Below are 14,313 nucleotides of genomic sequence, written 5' to 3'. Positions count from 1 at the left end.
AGAGCAGGCTCTCTTCTAGAGTTCTGGACTTCCTTTTCCTTCCAATTGCATGCCATGGAGCTGGGACTCTTGGCATTTTGGTGCTTCCACTTCCAGATGGAGCCCAAGAGTGCGGAAGCCATGGCAGGAATAACGGGAGCTTGGGACGGAGGGAAAGTTGGCTGAATTTGTTCTCATCTCAGGAGAGGTTCCTGGTTTGGGGTTGATGGTCTGAGGATGGTGATAGGAGGCTTCTGATTTAATCGACGTGGGGTGGCTCATCCATATCAAGTCCCAACAGCAGGGTCAACAGACACAGAGCTGTTAGGGTCAGCTGTAAGCTCCCCTTTTATGGGAGCTTGTTTCTGGAAGCTCTGTGAGCATGGCCAGACCGTCCTCTCAGTATGCCCCCCAAATAATCCCTCTCCCTCTGGCCTGGAGCACTCTCCCTGCCATGCCATATTTGTTGGCGTTGGTGGAGCGCCCCTCGGCTTCCCGGGAACAGAAGTGCTTCAATATGCCGGACTAGACAGGCCCCCAAGTGCCTTCTCCTGTACTTGCTCTCAGCAATCTTTTGGGACCTATCTGCCCTCATGAATCAGGCATAGTTATGTTTAACTAGTGGGGATAGGCCACTGTTCAGAAAGTGATAAGCACCACCCTCTGAAAATCAAGTGCCCTAGAGAAAGGTCCTTCTAGTGAACCTTCTAGTTGGAAACCCAAAATCACTCATCACTATTGAACATCTTGGCCTCACTTTTCGAAACCTTGGTCCTCTTGTACAAGATTTCCCCAGACAAGTCCATCTGCGTTGGCACCCTGCCTTCTGAGTACATCAGTTCAAGCTATTGATCCATCTAGCCAGGAATCCTATTTTATGTTAACCAGATCAGATCTGTGGCCCATCTAATCTGGTATCCTGCCTCTATGCATAAACCCATTACTGGAAAAGTCCAATATTCCATCTACTTTGGTATGTCACCTCCTAGACCAGTTAGCCAATCTTCTGTAGGCTAGTCCTGTCCCTTAGGTTGTTACTCTGAATTAGGATTACGGAGATACAGCTGAGACGTTTGTCCCGTTCTAAATGCTGGATATCGGTCACTGGTATCCAGCTAGTGTTTTGCACTCACTGAAAAACTGCTGCTTGTTTCACTGCATGGAAAACAGAAAAATAATCCCTCCTGTTTTCTACGATGCCTTCCATCTGCAGGGATCCCAGTGCTTGATAAACTTTGCACAGAAATCTCCTGGCACACCATTGCAATGAGGCTACCTCCGGAGGGGACGGCAGCAGCTATTTAACAATGCACAGTAACACTGCACTGGAAGGGAAAAGCGTATCCAGCTGAGACTGAGGGGTGAATTTCAGGAGGCAGAATTTAACTACTGAGATTATAAATTGGCCATGAGATGGGAGTTAACAGCCCAACTCTTGCAAAAAAGGGTCACTGCACAGCACCTTTAATAACCTCCAGCTGTCAGGAACGCTTCCCCTTCTGAGTCAGAGGGAAGAGAGCCAATGATTGGTTCACTGACACCCCTTTCAGCAAGATCCAGGTTTTCTTTTGAGGCCTGACATTGAAGTTACGGAAATGGGATGTCTTGCTAAAAGAGCTCACTCAGAAGATAAGGGCTTGATGCAGAAATCACTGGGTGAGGTTCAGCCCAGTCACGCAGGAGGTCAGACTAGATGATCACAATGGTCCTTTCTGGTTTTACAATCTATGAACCTAAGAGCTAAGGCAATTGTGTTTGCTTTGCGAGAACTGAGAGGAGCACAGCCCAAGGCAGCATGAACTGAGGCAGTTACAGTGCAGGGAGATTATGTGACTTCACGTAGTTTCCAAAGTGGTATTCCATTGACCTGGTGCGGATAAGCACTCAAATTATCTGTACCGCTTTGGCCTGAAAAACCATGCGGGGATGGAAATCCTTAGGAGAGCAGCAATATTTCCTTATTTCAGTTTGCTCAGAAAGATCACAAGAACAATTTTTCTCCTGGAAATTGGCTCTTTCTGCTCCAGGCACTAGGGAGTGCAGAGATGGCATGCGAATTACAAAGAAGTTAATGGAACTTTGTTGAATCCCATAAAAACATCCAGGGTCAATTCAAAGTTCAGGATGAAACACCAGGACAGTGCTTGGTTTATTAGAACCAGCGTGCCCCATTTCCCATGTGTAACCTTGGGATGGACTGATGGTCATTTGGGTCTTCTAATGTAGATGATATGGTTGTTGATTGGAGGTCACTACATGAGCATTTAAGGAGCAATTAGCAAGATTCCCACAGGATTACAGATGACTACAGTCTCCAGTTTGATGTTGTTCCTTCCAGAGAAACTGAACAGCCACTCTGGGTGGGGATCTGGCCCCAGTTACTGTTGTCATCTTCATGTGAACGTATGACCCAAATGACACCACAAACCTGTCTGTGAACATGAGGGAGCACAAGATGGCTGACTCCTGGAAAGCATGTGGATTGGCTGTGGGCAAGAATACAAGAGGGCATGGTGATTGGTTCCAGACTTTTCAGCCTCTGGCAGCCAAATGCAGTAGGAGGAACAGGGGTGGGATGGAGGGAAGGAAGGGGCTGAGAATAATTGACAACCAAGAACGTGACTACTGCAAATTAGACACTCAACTGCTCTGCTCAAGCCTTGCATCAGCATGCCGGTCAATGCTATACGCTCCAGGGGCACAGAGGCTATTCACCTGCCCCTTTAATTACATGGGCACACCTTGGGGTGTAGCTAGTGAATATCCTGTTTCCATACAAAAATTGCATGTGTCAGCCGATGAGAGAGGCATTGCATTCAGCAAATACAAGAGTAATTACCCTCTATGCCTTTAGATGGAAAGAAACAACCCTGCATCCGCAGCCATGAGACCCTCACACCAGAAACCCCACTCTAGCCATGGCCTCCTTCCTGATCCTTGCTCACACAGCTCCAGCAAGTAAACCCCTGCCAAGCCCCACATGTGTTTGTTGGTTGTTCAGTAGCTTGTGAGGCCAGGCACTGGCCAAACATAGCACTTGCCCCAGAAATCTCTTGGTCGCCTTGCTCAGCTCTCACTTTGCCCCCCCGGCATGCACCCCTCAACCTCTACTGCTTAAATTCCACATTGGCTCTACTCTGCAATGTCCCAGCCAGCCCCTGCCATGTTCATCTCCATCCCTTCCAGGTGATTGCCTTAATACTTCCCCTCCCAATCCACCCTTCTTCCTCAAGGGGCCTTGTTCCCCATTGTTCCATGCAGCCTCCAATTATTCTCTTGCTACCAATCTAGCACTCAACCCGCAATTCACCCACCACCGCTGTGGAGATCAGTAAAGAGACGCTTGCCTGGTTATTTGTGCCCTGATGGAAAAACGCGAGGCCGTTATTTTGGTGCCACTCCCTTTGCCCGTCCCCTTACCTGTGAGACTGTGATGCCGCACTTCTTGGCTAGCTCTTCTTTGGCTTCCTCACTAGGATAAGGGTTGCTGAGATGGGAATAGAAATACTCATTCAGGATTTCCGTAGCCTGCTTGTTGAAGTTTCGTCTCTTCCGCCTTGGCAAGGAGAAAATGGAACAGAATCAGGGCCAAGGCTCCAGAAAGAGGGAAAGCGCTCTGGGGGTGGGAATCATATTTTGCAGTTCCATGGTGCCTCTTGCCTCTCCATTGCAAAGTACTTTGCAAACCTCCTCTACTCAAACTTTGCAACACTTTGCGAGGGAAGCTCTGGACCCACCTGGCCTCTGATCTGCCTCCCCCCAGCCAGTGCCCTGATTAGAAGGTTGGTCCCCAGGCAGGCTGGTGAAGGAGACTGCATGACAGGGTAGTCAGGGTGGGCTGGAGATTTGATCCACTTGCGTCTCAAACCACATTAGCCCGTCTGTTCTGGTCCCTTGCCTTCATACTGGATCAGATCCATTGGTTGTCCCACCTCTGCCAGACCAGAACAGATCTTTGCAGTGTCTGCTCTGTCTAAAGGCCAACATGAGAGATGAGAAACCCCCCCTTTCCACCCCTGCCAAAGCATTTTCTCTCAGGCGGGAGATGGGAGAACTAACCGCGCATCTAGAAATCGGGAGCGCAGGATCATGACGGCTTCGCACGTGCTCTGCTTGAGCTGCATCTGGATGGAGCTGAATTTGCGGTGGATGATGCTGACCATCCGCTCGATCTCCTTTGGTGAGATGGGCCGGGTCCGGCTCTGCTCGCGCAGGAGGTTCATCACGTGGGTGGTGAATTCGTTGCACGCCTGGGACGGCAAGAAAAACAAAAGAAACCCCGGGATCGGAGGGTCATTCGGCCGTGTTCAAGACTATATAGTGCCAGCACAGCCAGATAAGGACACCAGCCCAGGGCCCCCACGGAGCAGCACAGCAACCAGCTAACGAGATCTAACCACCCAGCCGCAACCTGACACCTCACCCATTTCCATAGTGTCGGACCACTTCCCCTTTCCACCGTGGGGATCAAGCTGCCTGCAACTTCAGCCCTGAGGCGGTGGTGAGGGTTTCTAAAGGAAAGAGCCTTAAAATGTGGCAGGGAGGAGATGAAACTGGGCCCAACCCTTCAGAGTATCCCTAGCGGCCAGACGGAGAGGACCTGTTGGGTCATTTAGAGTTTGATTCACAGCCCATTGAGAACTTGAGGGAAAGACTCTCACTGATTTCAATGGGCTTTGGATCAGGCCCTCGTCCACTCGCCAGCTTGTGCAGGATTATTCCCTTTTTTTTTTTTTAGTGTTTTGTCCAGTCTAGGATTTAAAAATGACCCAAGTAGTGGAGCTTCCACCTTAAGAGGACTATAACAGTCTCTCACCTCTACACCATCTCCCTGCTGCTTAACCGCCATTGTCCTCTGCTCGCTTCCATCCCGGAACCCTGGGTCCTCCTTGGATCACTCTAACCAATCCCTCTCCTTCCTGAGTGCTCCCATCCTTCTGCCAGCAGCAGACAGTCACAGTAGGGCCTTCCCTTCATCATGGCTGCACACGGTCAGCTTTTAACCCTTCTTCAGTTTAGGAGCCCTCCTGCCCCTGGATCTATGTGGCTGCCCTTTCCTCAGCTCCCTCCCATTCCCCTGTATCTGTCTGGTGATGGGCTGCCCGCCAGGGAAACAGATTAAGTGAAAAACAGGAGAAAAACATCCAGCAATAAACTGCACAGCCAGTATCTGAGACAGCGATGGGGAGTCACTGCACAGAATCCAGAACAGAACGGATGGTTGGGCAGAGGCCTTAGGAGCTTTAAGAGGGATCAGAAAGGAAGGATGGTCCAGTGGGTTGGGTGTTAGTCTGGGACTCTGGAGACCTGGGTTCAAGTATCTCTTCTACCACAGGCTCCCTGTGTGGCCTCAGGCAAATCAGTTAGTTGCTCTGTGCCTCGGTTTCCCCATCTGTAACAGAGTTAATAGCACTTCCCTACCTCGCAGCGGTGTTGTGAGGATAAATACAGTAGGTGCTCAGACACTATGAAGGTGGGAAGCCATATAATCCATATCTGGCCCAAACCCTTCTCTCTAATCTTTAGAACAGGCCCCGATTAACACATATAGGTACTTCACTTTGAAGATGCAAGAGTTCTGTAAATGTTAATTACTATTACTGCTGATCCTCACACCAGGCCTGGGAATGGGTGTAGGACTGTGCACACCTAGGGGGGAAGGGGTTCAAAGCTGCAGCGTGGGAAAGGGAGAAGAACTGTCCCACTCTGAATGCCTAAGGAAGGGAAAGGAAAAGTCTTCCATTGGGGGTCATTAGGACAGAGATATAGGGAAGGAGGAGGCCAGGCTAGGCTGGCTCTCCATAGGGAGAGGAAAAAGTTTTCTCTCCTGCTTTGCAGAGAACGGGCTTTTGGGGTAGGCTGCCGAACCCAAACTGAGCAGGCGAGGAGGAATTGATGCTGTTTCCTTGGTGCTGAGGGAATGGGAAGAGCTGGGCTGCATAAAGCCTTTTGTTTGGGACAAAGGCTGAAAAAAAACCCTACCTCCTATTACTTTTGCTTTGGGGTTGGCTGGAGGAGCCAGAAAAATATAGGATTTTTCACATCAGATCAGAACCACGGTCCTTTCAATCTGGTAGCCGTACTGGTCCCATCATCCCTGACATACTGGATCAGACCAACATCTCGACCAGTCTGGTATCCCTCCTCCTTCCATTCGCAGGGAGGCCAACAATCTGAGTATACTGGCCTGCGATCCTGCTGAAGTACCCAGTGCCTCGTGAGACCAGCTCTCCCATAATGCATGTGGTCTGCTGTGCAATGGGATGCCTGGGAGCTGCCAACTCCTTCTTGATTTAAGCCCACCCAGGATCAGCTGCTGTTATGATGCACGTGAGGTGGCCTGTCCTAACTCTGTGTGTGCTACAGATGTTACTTATGGATGGTCCCAGGTCTCGGAGCGCTTGCCCCTCAGGCGCGGGGAGAGAGGTGCCAAAGGTCAGGATGGTGGGAGTGGGCCAGAAGCAAGTGTGGGAAGCAGCGGCTGCTGGTGGCTCAAATGCACCTTGGGCTGCCGACAGGGGGAACGGTTAATTCTGCAGGCATGCAGGTCCCAGAGAGAGGGGGCGGAGTCAGAGCCCCCCAAACGACCCACATCAAGTGGCTGCGAGCACTGAGGTGACACAGTGCTGCAGGTTTCCAGCACATCCGATAACAAGTCAATAATGATAATAATTAAAGCAGCGCAGGCAGCGCGAGACAGGCGCCCTGACATGAAAGGGCAAGCAGGTAATCACTGGAATTAGTGTGCTGACGGCACAGCACCGCCCCGCTGCGCGTGCTCCCACCACCCGTGGTCCCCCGCTCCTCTCATGCCCACGGGGGATGTTTGTTTTTAATACATTTTCTCAGTCTGCTGCATCAGATGCTGGATGCTGGCAGGTCCGTGCAGCCAGGGGCTGCTGGGCCAGAGGGAAAGCAAACCACTTAGCAACACAGATGACAGCCCGGCTCTGAAAGAGAGGCGACCTGCAAAGATGAAGAGGAAAAGCAACGAGTTGCTCAAGAACTTCACTGCTCTGTGCTGAAAGCAGGGCTGGCCTGGCTGGGCCTCACACCTTGGGGCCCCCGGACAGCCACGCAACGCACCCAGAGCAGTGCCCCCGCTTCACACGGGGCAAGTTGCTACTCTCTCTCCCCAGACCCATCCGAACGGGGTAGCTCACTGCCCTTGTGGCACCTGGGGCCCTGCTCTTGCTGGGCCTTGTAAATCATAAGGGTAGTCTTGGAGCAACTGCCCCAAAAGCCAGAACTCTCCGGCACTCGGGAGATGCTGTGAAGGGGAGGCTGCTACTGTGACAATCACCTGATTCACAGAACTGTAGAAATGTCAGGCTGGAAGGGCCCTTGAGAGGTCATCAGGTCCAGCCTTCAGCACTGAGGCAGGACCAAGTCTACCTAGACCATCCCTGACAGGTGTGTGTCCAGCCTGCTCTTAAAAACCTCCAGTGACGAGGATTTTACAGCCTCCCTTGCAAGCCTGTTCCGGAGCTTAACTCCCCTTAGAGACAGAAACCTGGTACCTACTATCTAACCTGAATCTCCCTTGCCGCAGATGAAGCCCATTCCTTCTTATCCTACCTGCAGTGGATATGGAGAACAATTGATCCCCATTCACTCTATAACAGCCCTTAACACATTTGAAAACTGTTCTAGGGTCCCCCCCATAGTCTTCTTTTCCCAAGACTAAACAGGGCCAGTCTTTTTAACCTTCCTCACAGGTCAGGGTTTCGAACCCTTTGATCATTTTTGTTGCTCTCCTCTGGACTCCCTCCACCGTGTCCACATCTTTCCTCAAGTGTGGCGCCCAGAGCTGGACACACTACTCCAGCTGAGGCCTCACCAGGATGGAGAAGGTGTTCTCAGAGGAGAACTCTGCAGTTCCCTTCTTTCTGAGCTTGTGTACGCTCGGACTGTGTCTTCCTTAGGAGGGTAGAAGGTAACCTGGGGCACAGCCTGTATATGGTGTAAAACAGCCCCTCACCCTTTCACAGACTGACATTTATACGGGAGAACCCAAGGGTTTGGGTTCAATCCCCTGAGTTGAAGACATCATTTCAATTGCTTCTCCCCTTCTGTTCTTAATGGAGTGTGGATCCTCCATTCCCCTTGCTGTCCCATCATTCCATGATGCTCTAAAGACATCAACTGTAGCTAACTACCCAGTAGATACAGCTAGTTGGTCAGAGCCCTTGTGAAGGTGACTGTACAGCAGAACCACTGGCCCCTATACAATCCACGTAAGTCATGAGGAAACCTCTCTCATCTGAGAGGTCTGCTATACCCCCTCCTGGCTGTTTACCTAGGTGCTGAAAGAGCCAGCCCCGTGCTTACAGACTCCAAGTAGTTTCAGCCTGCCTCATCTTCACATGCAAAAGAACATTATAGACCAGGGGTCGGCAACCTTTCAGAAGCAGTGTGCTGAGTCTTCATTTATTCACCCTAATTTAAGGTTTCGCGTGCCAGTAATACATTTTAACGTTTTTAGAAGGTCTCTTTCTATAAGTCTATAATATATAACTAAACTATTGTTGTATGTAAAGTAAATAAGGTTTCAAAATGTTTAAGAAGCTTCATTTAAAATTAAATTAAAATGCAGAGCCCCCTGGACCGGTGGCCAGGACCCGGGCAGTGTGAGTGCCACTAAAGATCAGTTCGTGTGCCGCCTTCGGCACGTGTGCCATAGGTTGCCAACCCCTGTTATAGACAAAACTGCAGGGAAAAGCTGTGTCGAGTCACAGCAACATCAGGTCCCTGAGGTGAAGCCAGACACTGGACCTGTCCCAGCTAGCTCCTGTGTCCTGGGGCCAGCTTCCCTGCCGGCCGGACAGCTGTGACCTGGAAGGGACATCTACCCCGCACCTTAGGCTCACGAGACCACCCACGTGCGTGATTTCAGGTTAGCGCAAACTGATGTGGTCGGGATGCAATGGTCACAAACCACATTCAGCCGTCAAGAGAAGAAATCAAAGCATTTGGAGCTGAGCAGCCGCACTAGCCTGCCTAAAGCGCAGCTGCTTTTCAAGTCCTGTCTAAACGTGGAAACCTCTCAGCAGGCCTCACAATTCTCCCCCACAAAAGCCCTGGATCCTCTCAACTTACGGTCTCCTTGGGGGGACACTCAGTAGGTCCTCTGATGGCCCTTCCAGCATCCCCTTGGGGCTTGTCACCTCTCTCCGCACTCCCACAGGGTGTGTAGGGCACTGCCATTGACAGGCTGCAGATGGATCCAATCACCTGCTGCACCATCTTGAACTGGGCTGAATTCTCTACGGCCACCAGTGCCGGCAGCCTGAGGATCTCTGGAAAGGGCTGCCTGAGCCCTGCCCCTGATCCCGAGGGGGGAACTGGAGAGGGAAAGCTGTTCTGATTCTCTGGCCCAGAGAGATGGCAGCTTGGTGGGACCCAGGACGCAGCAGGGAAGATCAAGACAGTCCTGGCCAAGGTGCCCTTATCACTATCCCTTTCCATGCCGTTTCGAGAGCAAAGGTGGAACAATGTCAGGGCTCTTTGCAGATGGAAAGTCATGATAGTGACATTACGGCAGACCCCAGTATCCAGAGGTCTTGGGAGACATTCTGAAAAGGCCAGACAGCCAGGGGACCTGGCCAGCAGGCTTTGATGTCCGAGTTTCAGGTCCTCTGCCCCAACTCGGACTCATGGCTCCCCTGTCAACAGCTGCCTGGGCTCCCCACAGCCACCTCAGCAGAAGGACAGGAAGTTGTATGGCAGGGATTCACTGCCCAAGTCTTTATCCACTAATCAGACTCCGGCACAACGCCAGGTGGATCAGGCAAGCCCTGCATGGCCGGGGAAGGGGGGTAATCAGGCAAGCCCTGCGCAGGGGTGCTGTGAGTCATTAGCAGAACAGATAATTGAACCTGGGTCTTCTGAGGCACAAGCTAAGCCCCTAACCACTGGACCAGCCGCCTTCTTTCCTTTTACTCCTAAGAGGGGGTGAATATTTTTTGGTCAAGCTTAAAAACCAAACAATCCCCTTAACCCAAGCTTGGGGGAGGGATAGTTCAGTGGTTTGAGCATTGGCCTGCTAAACCCAGGGTTGAGAGTTCAATCCTTGAGGGGGCCACTTAGGGATCTGGAGCAAAATCAGTATTTGGTCCTGCTAGTGAAGGCAGGGGGCTGGACTTAATGACCATTCAGGGTCCCTTCCAGTTCTATGAGATAGGTATCTCTCCATAACTATAAAGCCTGTCATAGGAGCTGGTTGAAAAGTGGCAGAATGAGTTTGCAAAAAAAATCCCCAGAGTTTGAAATGACTCAGTTTTGCCTTCGTCACAAAGTTTTCCAGGGTTGCTTTCAATGAATTTATCAAATTTTGATCAAAATCCTTAGGTAAAAAGCCAGGTTTTCTTCCTGAAAATGGGCTTTTCAGTAAACAAAGCATTTCTTGAATGATTCTGATTCAAATGCTGACACTATTTTGATAACAAAACATGGATTAAAACAATGCATCATGGAAAATTTTGCAAAAAAACAAACCAAACCCCAGATTGTTTTTGACACCAACAATTTTTTGCAAATGAATAAATAAACAACAAATTAATAATAATAAAATAATAATAATAATAATAATTTTTTTTTTCATTAGAAGAAAAAAACTCTGTGCAAAAATGTTGACCAGCTCCCCATGTTGGATTTCAGCCTGAACAGTGGATGTCTCAGGAAGTTCTGAGCTACACGGGTGTGTAACAGCTACGCTCATGCCACCTTGACAATAGATGTCACTAGTGCTCCAGCCCATATACACACAGCCATGCTAGCTTGGCGTACAGAATTGTGTGTAGGTAACATACTGATTCTCTTATCGGCTCCATTTTCTGTTGCATTATCTTCCCTCTGCTGTATAGGCAGATTATCCCTTGAATGGGTTTATTTCCTTGATCAGAGCTTCATTTAAACCCTGCCTTTGCTTTGGCCGGGAGAGGGGGAAGCTTCTGCTTAGCCTCCGCGAATGAGCCTGTTACCTGTTCATATTTCTCCAGCTCCGTGTGGTAGATCTGTCGGATCTGCGAGAGTTTAGCTCTGTAGTCAGAATGCTCCACGGAATTGTCTGACCCAGCCCCTCCGGATGCTGCTGCTGCGGCCGCAGCCGCCGCTGATCCTCCTCCTTTCTCAGGCCCTGCCACGCCCTCTGCCAACAGCATGTTGTCCAGTCGCATCAGCTGGGGGTCTGTGGGCTCCTCTTCCTGGGCTCCCCGGATACTCAGAACTGTGAGAAGAGACAGAGGAGGGAGGGAACGATTAGCAATGCCCTGAGGATGAACACAAACAATAGCAACAGCTCAGCAGGCAGTGAAGGCCAGATTCTCCAATGAGGTAACTCGGCATAGCTCTAGCCACGTCGGTGGAGCCGTGCCGATTGACACTAGCTGGGGATCTGGCCCCCGACTTCAATGGAGCTATGCCCCATTTATGCTGACCTGGCCCTTGCTTGCAAAACCTTAGTGTGCCTCTAGCTCACCCGTTCAAACCCAGCCCGCTGGCAGTGACTCAACGCAATCACCAGCTCATGACTCTATACTGGCCCTGGCCTGAAGTGAGCTGGGGCCTGGAGCAGTTCCCAGTGGGCAGAGCCCACAGCACAACTGACGCTGGTCAGCCCCCTAGTGACAGTCTCACTGGGAGAGTCTCAGCCTGGATGGGCCGCGGACTCTGCTCTCACCTCCGTGGCGCTCCCTCTGGAGTGGAGTGGGGCATGTTGGGAGATGCTGGCACTAGGTTGCCACCTTTCTAATGGCTGGTAACTGGACCCCCGAGGCCCAGCCCCCTGCCTTGCCTCGTCTCCCAAGGCTCCACCTCCTCTCCACCTCTTCCATCGAGGCTCTGGCCCCAGCCTGCCTCTTCCCAAGAGGCCCTGCTCCCTTCTCCGCCTCTTCCCCACAAGCCCTGCCCCCACTTCACTTATCCCGCCCCTGTTGATCCTCTGCCCCCTTCCTCCATTGCTCGCTGGATCATCTCAAGGAGCCTGCCTGCAGGTAGTAGGCAGTCTCGGCTGAGCAGGGGCTGGCGCGGGTTAACGAGCTGGTGCCTTCCTCCACCCCACGGTAACCAGGCTTTTGGTTTGGGTGTGATTAAGGGTTGCCAGGTCTCCAAAAACCAGGCACCTGGCAACCTTAAATGGCACCCAGACACAGAAGCCAAAAAACGGACTGTCCGGGTAAAAACCTGGATGGGTGGCAGCCCCAGCTCGCACTGCTACTTCCCATGCTGTCCCTTCCTCTGGGGGTAAATAGAGGGCTCCTGTCCCCAGGGCTGTCAACCAGACTCCTTTCACCAGCCCTCTTTAGAGTGGGCATGGCAAAGAGACCTCAGCACTGAGGATTGAACCAAGTTTTGTGGGACAGAAACCCTGCAGACAGGCCCCCACTGGTGGCAGAAGTGCCAGGGCGAATGCCCCAATTGAGCCCACCCTTTCCAAGGCTCAAGAGCTGCCACCAGCTGGAGACAGAACGGGGAGAGAGCAGTCCCTACCGTGCCCCGCCCCACGGCTGTGGTCAGCAGAGAGATCTCCACTGGTGAGCCGCTGCTGGAGCTTAGAGCGTGGTGGCTAAGGGGCAAGGGGCTGCAGACACATTTTCCGCCGACGGTTCTTTGCCAGCACCTGCAGCCCCCATTTCAGGGGAGGGGAAACCCATCGGTGCACTGAGAGTTAACACTGCAGACACGACGCTTTAATAAATAGATCGTGAGTCCTGTGTGCGTCTGGCTGGCCCCGTGGGCTCTTGCCAGTTCTGGTTGTTTCCGCAGCCTTTGCAGGTCACCCCCATGAGGTTGTGACAGGGAAGGTAGATGTGAGGCCAATGCAAGGGGACATTTAGTTATTCGGGGCATCGTATTCTCCACATGACCAGCCTGGGCTGCAGACTGTTTACACATGCTCCTCAATTACAATGGGAAGAAGAAGAGGTTTTGTTTTTGTCTTTTAAAGGGCATTATATTTTTAAAGGCAAATAAAAAACTAGAAATCACGAGACTAATTAATAACATGGCTTTGTATTTCCAAACAGCTGCACAAATATTAGCTCATTCACGGTGGAAATAATCATTCAACGAATATTAACTCTTGGTTACATTGGTTTCTTTTTCTTCCCTTAGGGAAAAATCCCAGAGGGCTAAAACCAACAGAAATTTAATAATGAGCTATAAAAACCTAGAATTCTATAGGTGGGTTCAAGGTGCTGTCCAGAAATGCAATCACTCTATTATATTCCGATCCATAGGGCTTTTCCCCGGGGGTTGATTTCTATATATTGTTCTGCGATCACATCGGACTCCAGAATCTGACCAAATGATTGCTCTGCTCTTTGTTCTCGAAAGAAGAAAAATTAACAAGAACCAAAATCTTGTTCTCAGATCTGCACAGCGGATAATCTAGAGGCACTAACAGCAACTGTGCAAACCCAAATAAATACAAGCCTGCTTTACCTGATGCACTGGCTGTTGTACACACAGAGAATACAACAGGAGACAGAATCAGAGCAGGATTCCCAATTCTCTCATTTTTTATGACTGAAACAAAGGACACAAGGATTTGATTTCCCCAAAATGTGCTGAAATGCATCACAAACAGAAGGCAGATCTGAGAATAAGGCAGACGGCTGCAAGTCTGGAAACCTGGCTTCTGCTCTTAGCTCTTGCACACATTCCCCATGTGATCTTGCATGAGTCATTTCTGGCCTCACCCTACTCCCGTCGAAGTCTACAATAAAACTTCAGTGGGAGCTGGACGAAGCCCTCAGCCTTGATCCTGCAACAAGCAGGACCCCTGTGCAGAGCTCATTGCAGGATCAGGACCTTAAACTACTTGTGCCTCAGTTTCCCTGCCTTTAAAAAAGAGGATTTTACAAGGCTTAACTGACATGCCTGGAGATCCTCTGGTGGAAGACAAAAGGAAAATAAATAAAATAATAATAATAATAGTTTTATTATTTGGAAACGGATTTTTGTCATTCTTGGGACTTACTTGAACTGTACTAAGCCAAGAGAGCAGCAATAACCATATTCTCACAAATTACTTGCCAAAGAGAGAATTTTCTAGTATTCTCACAGCTTCAATTCATGCTTTAAACACATATAAAATCACTTTCTTTCTTTGAGTGTTTTCCTAAAATCACTCTCTCGCTTTTTGAAATTAAAAATAAAAATTACAGCAAAAAAAAAAAAAGAAAAAGAAAAAAAAACACCAGCACTCCACTGCTCCGGGCTCACTTTGCAAAAGTGGAGGCCCAGCCTGAGTTTGCAAAACCCTTGTGTGCGTATGCACTCTGCCAATGGGCAGCTGGGTAGTAAAATGGTAAATATGTACCAAGCAGCCTG

General features: G+C 50.3%; 1 protein-coding gene across 6 annotated transcripts in view; it reads right to left on the bottom strand.

Moving 5' to 3' along the window:
* Positions 1-14,313, bottom strand: part of PBX1 (PBX homeobox 1) — a 245,912-nt gene that overhangs the window by 41,620 nt on the left and 189,979 nt on the right. For 4 of the 6 annotated variants that reach the window (XM_065554577.1, XM_065554576.1, XM_065554579.1 and 1 more), the window contains 3 exons: positions 10,963-11,206; positions 4,039-4,248; positions 3,400-3,535 (listed from right to left, as the gene is read on the bottom strand). In XM_065554577.1, coding sequence (XP_065410649.1) covers positions 3,400-3,535; positions 4,039-4,248; positions 10,963-11,206 — 590 coding nt within the window. Of the gene's footprint in view, positions 1-3,399; positions 3,536-4,038; positions 4,249-10,961; positions 11,207-14,313 lie in introns of all 6 variants that reach the window. The other 2 variants (XM_008173549.4, XM_065554580.1) reach the window with 1 other exon arrangement.

Source organism: Chrysemys picta, chromosome 8 (assembly GCF_011386835.1).
Source record: "Chrysemys picta bellii isolate R12L10 chromosome 8, ASM1138683v2, whole genome shotgun sequence".
Lineage (NCBI taxonomy): Eukaryota > Metazoa > Chordata > Testudines > Emydidae > Chrysemys > Chrysemys picta.
Note: the sequence above shows the minus strand (reverse complement) of the source record. Positions and strands in the feature narration are given on the sequence as shown.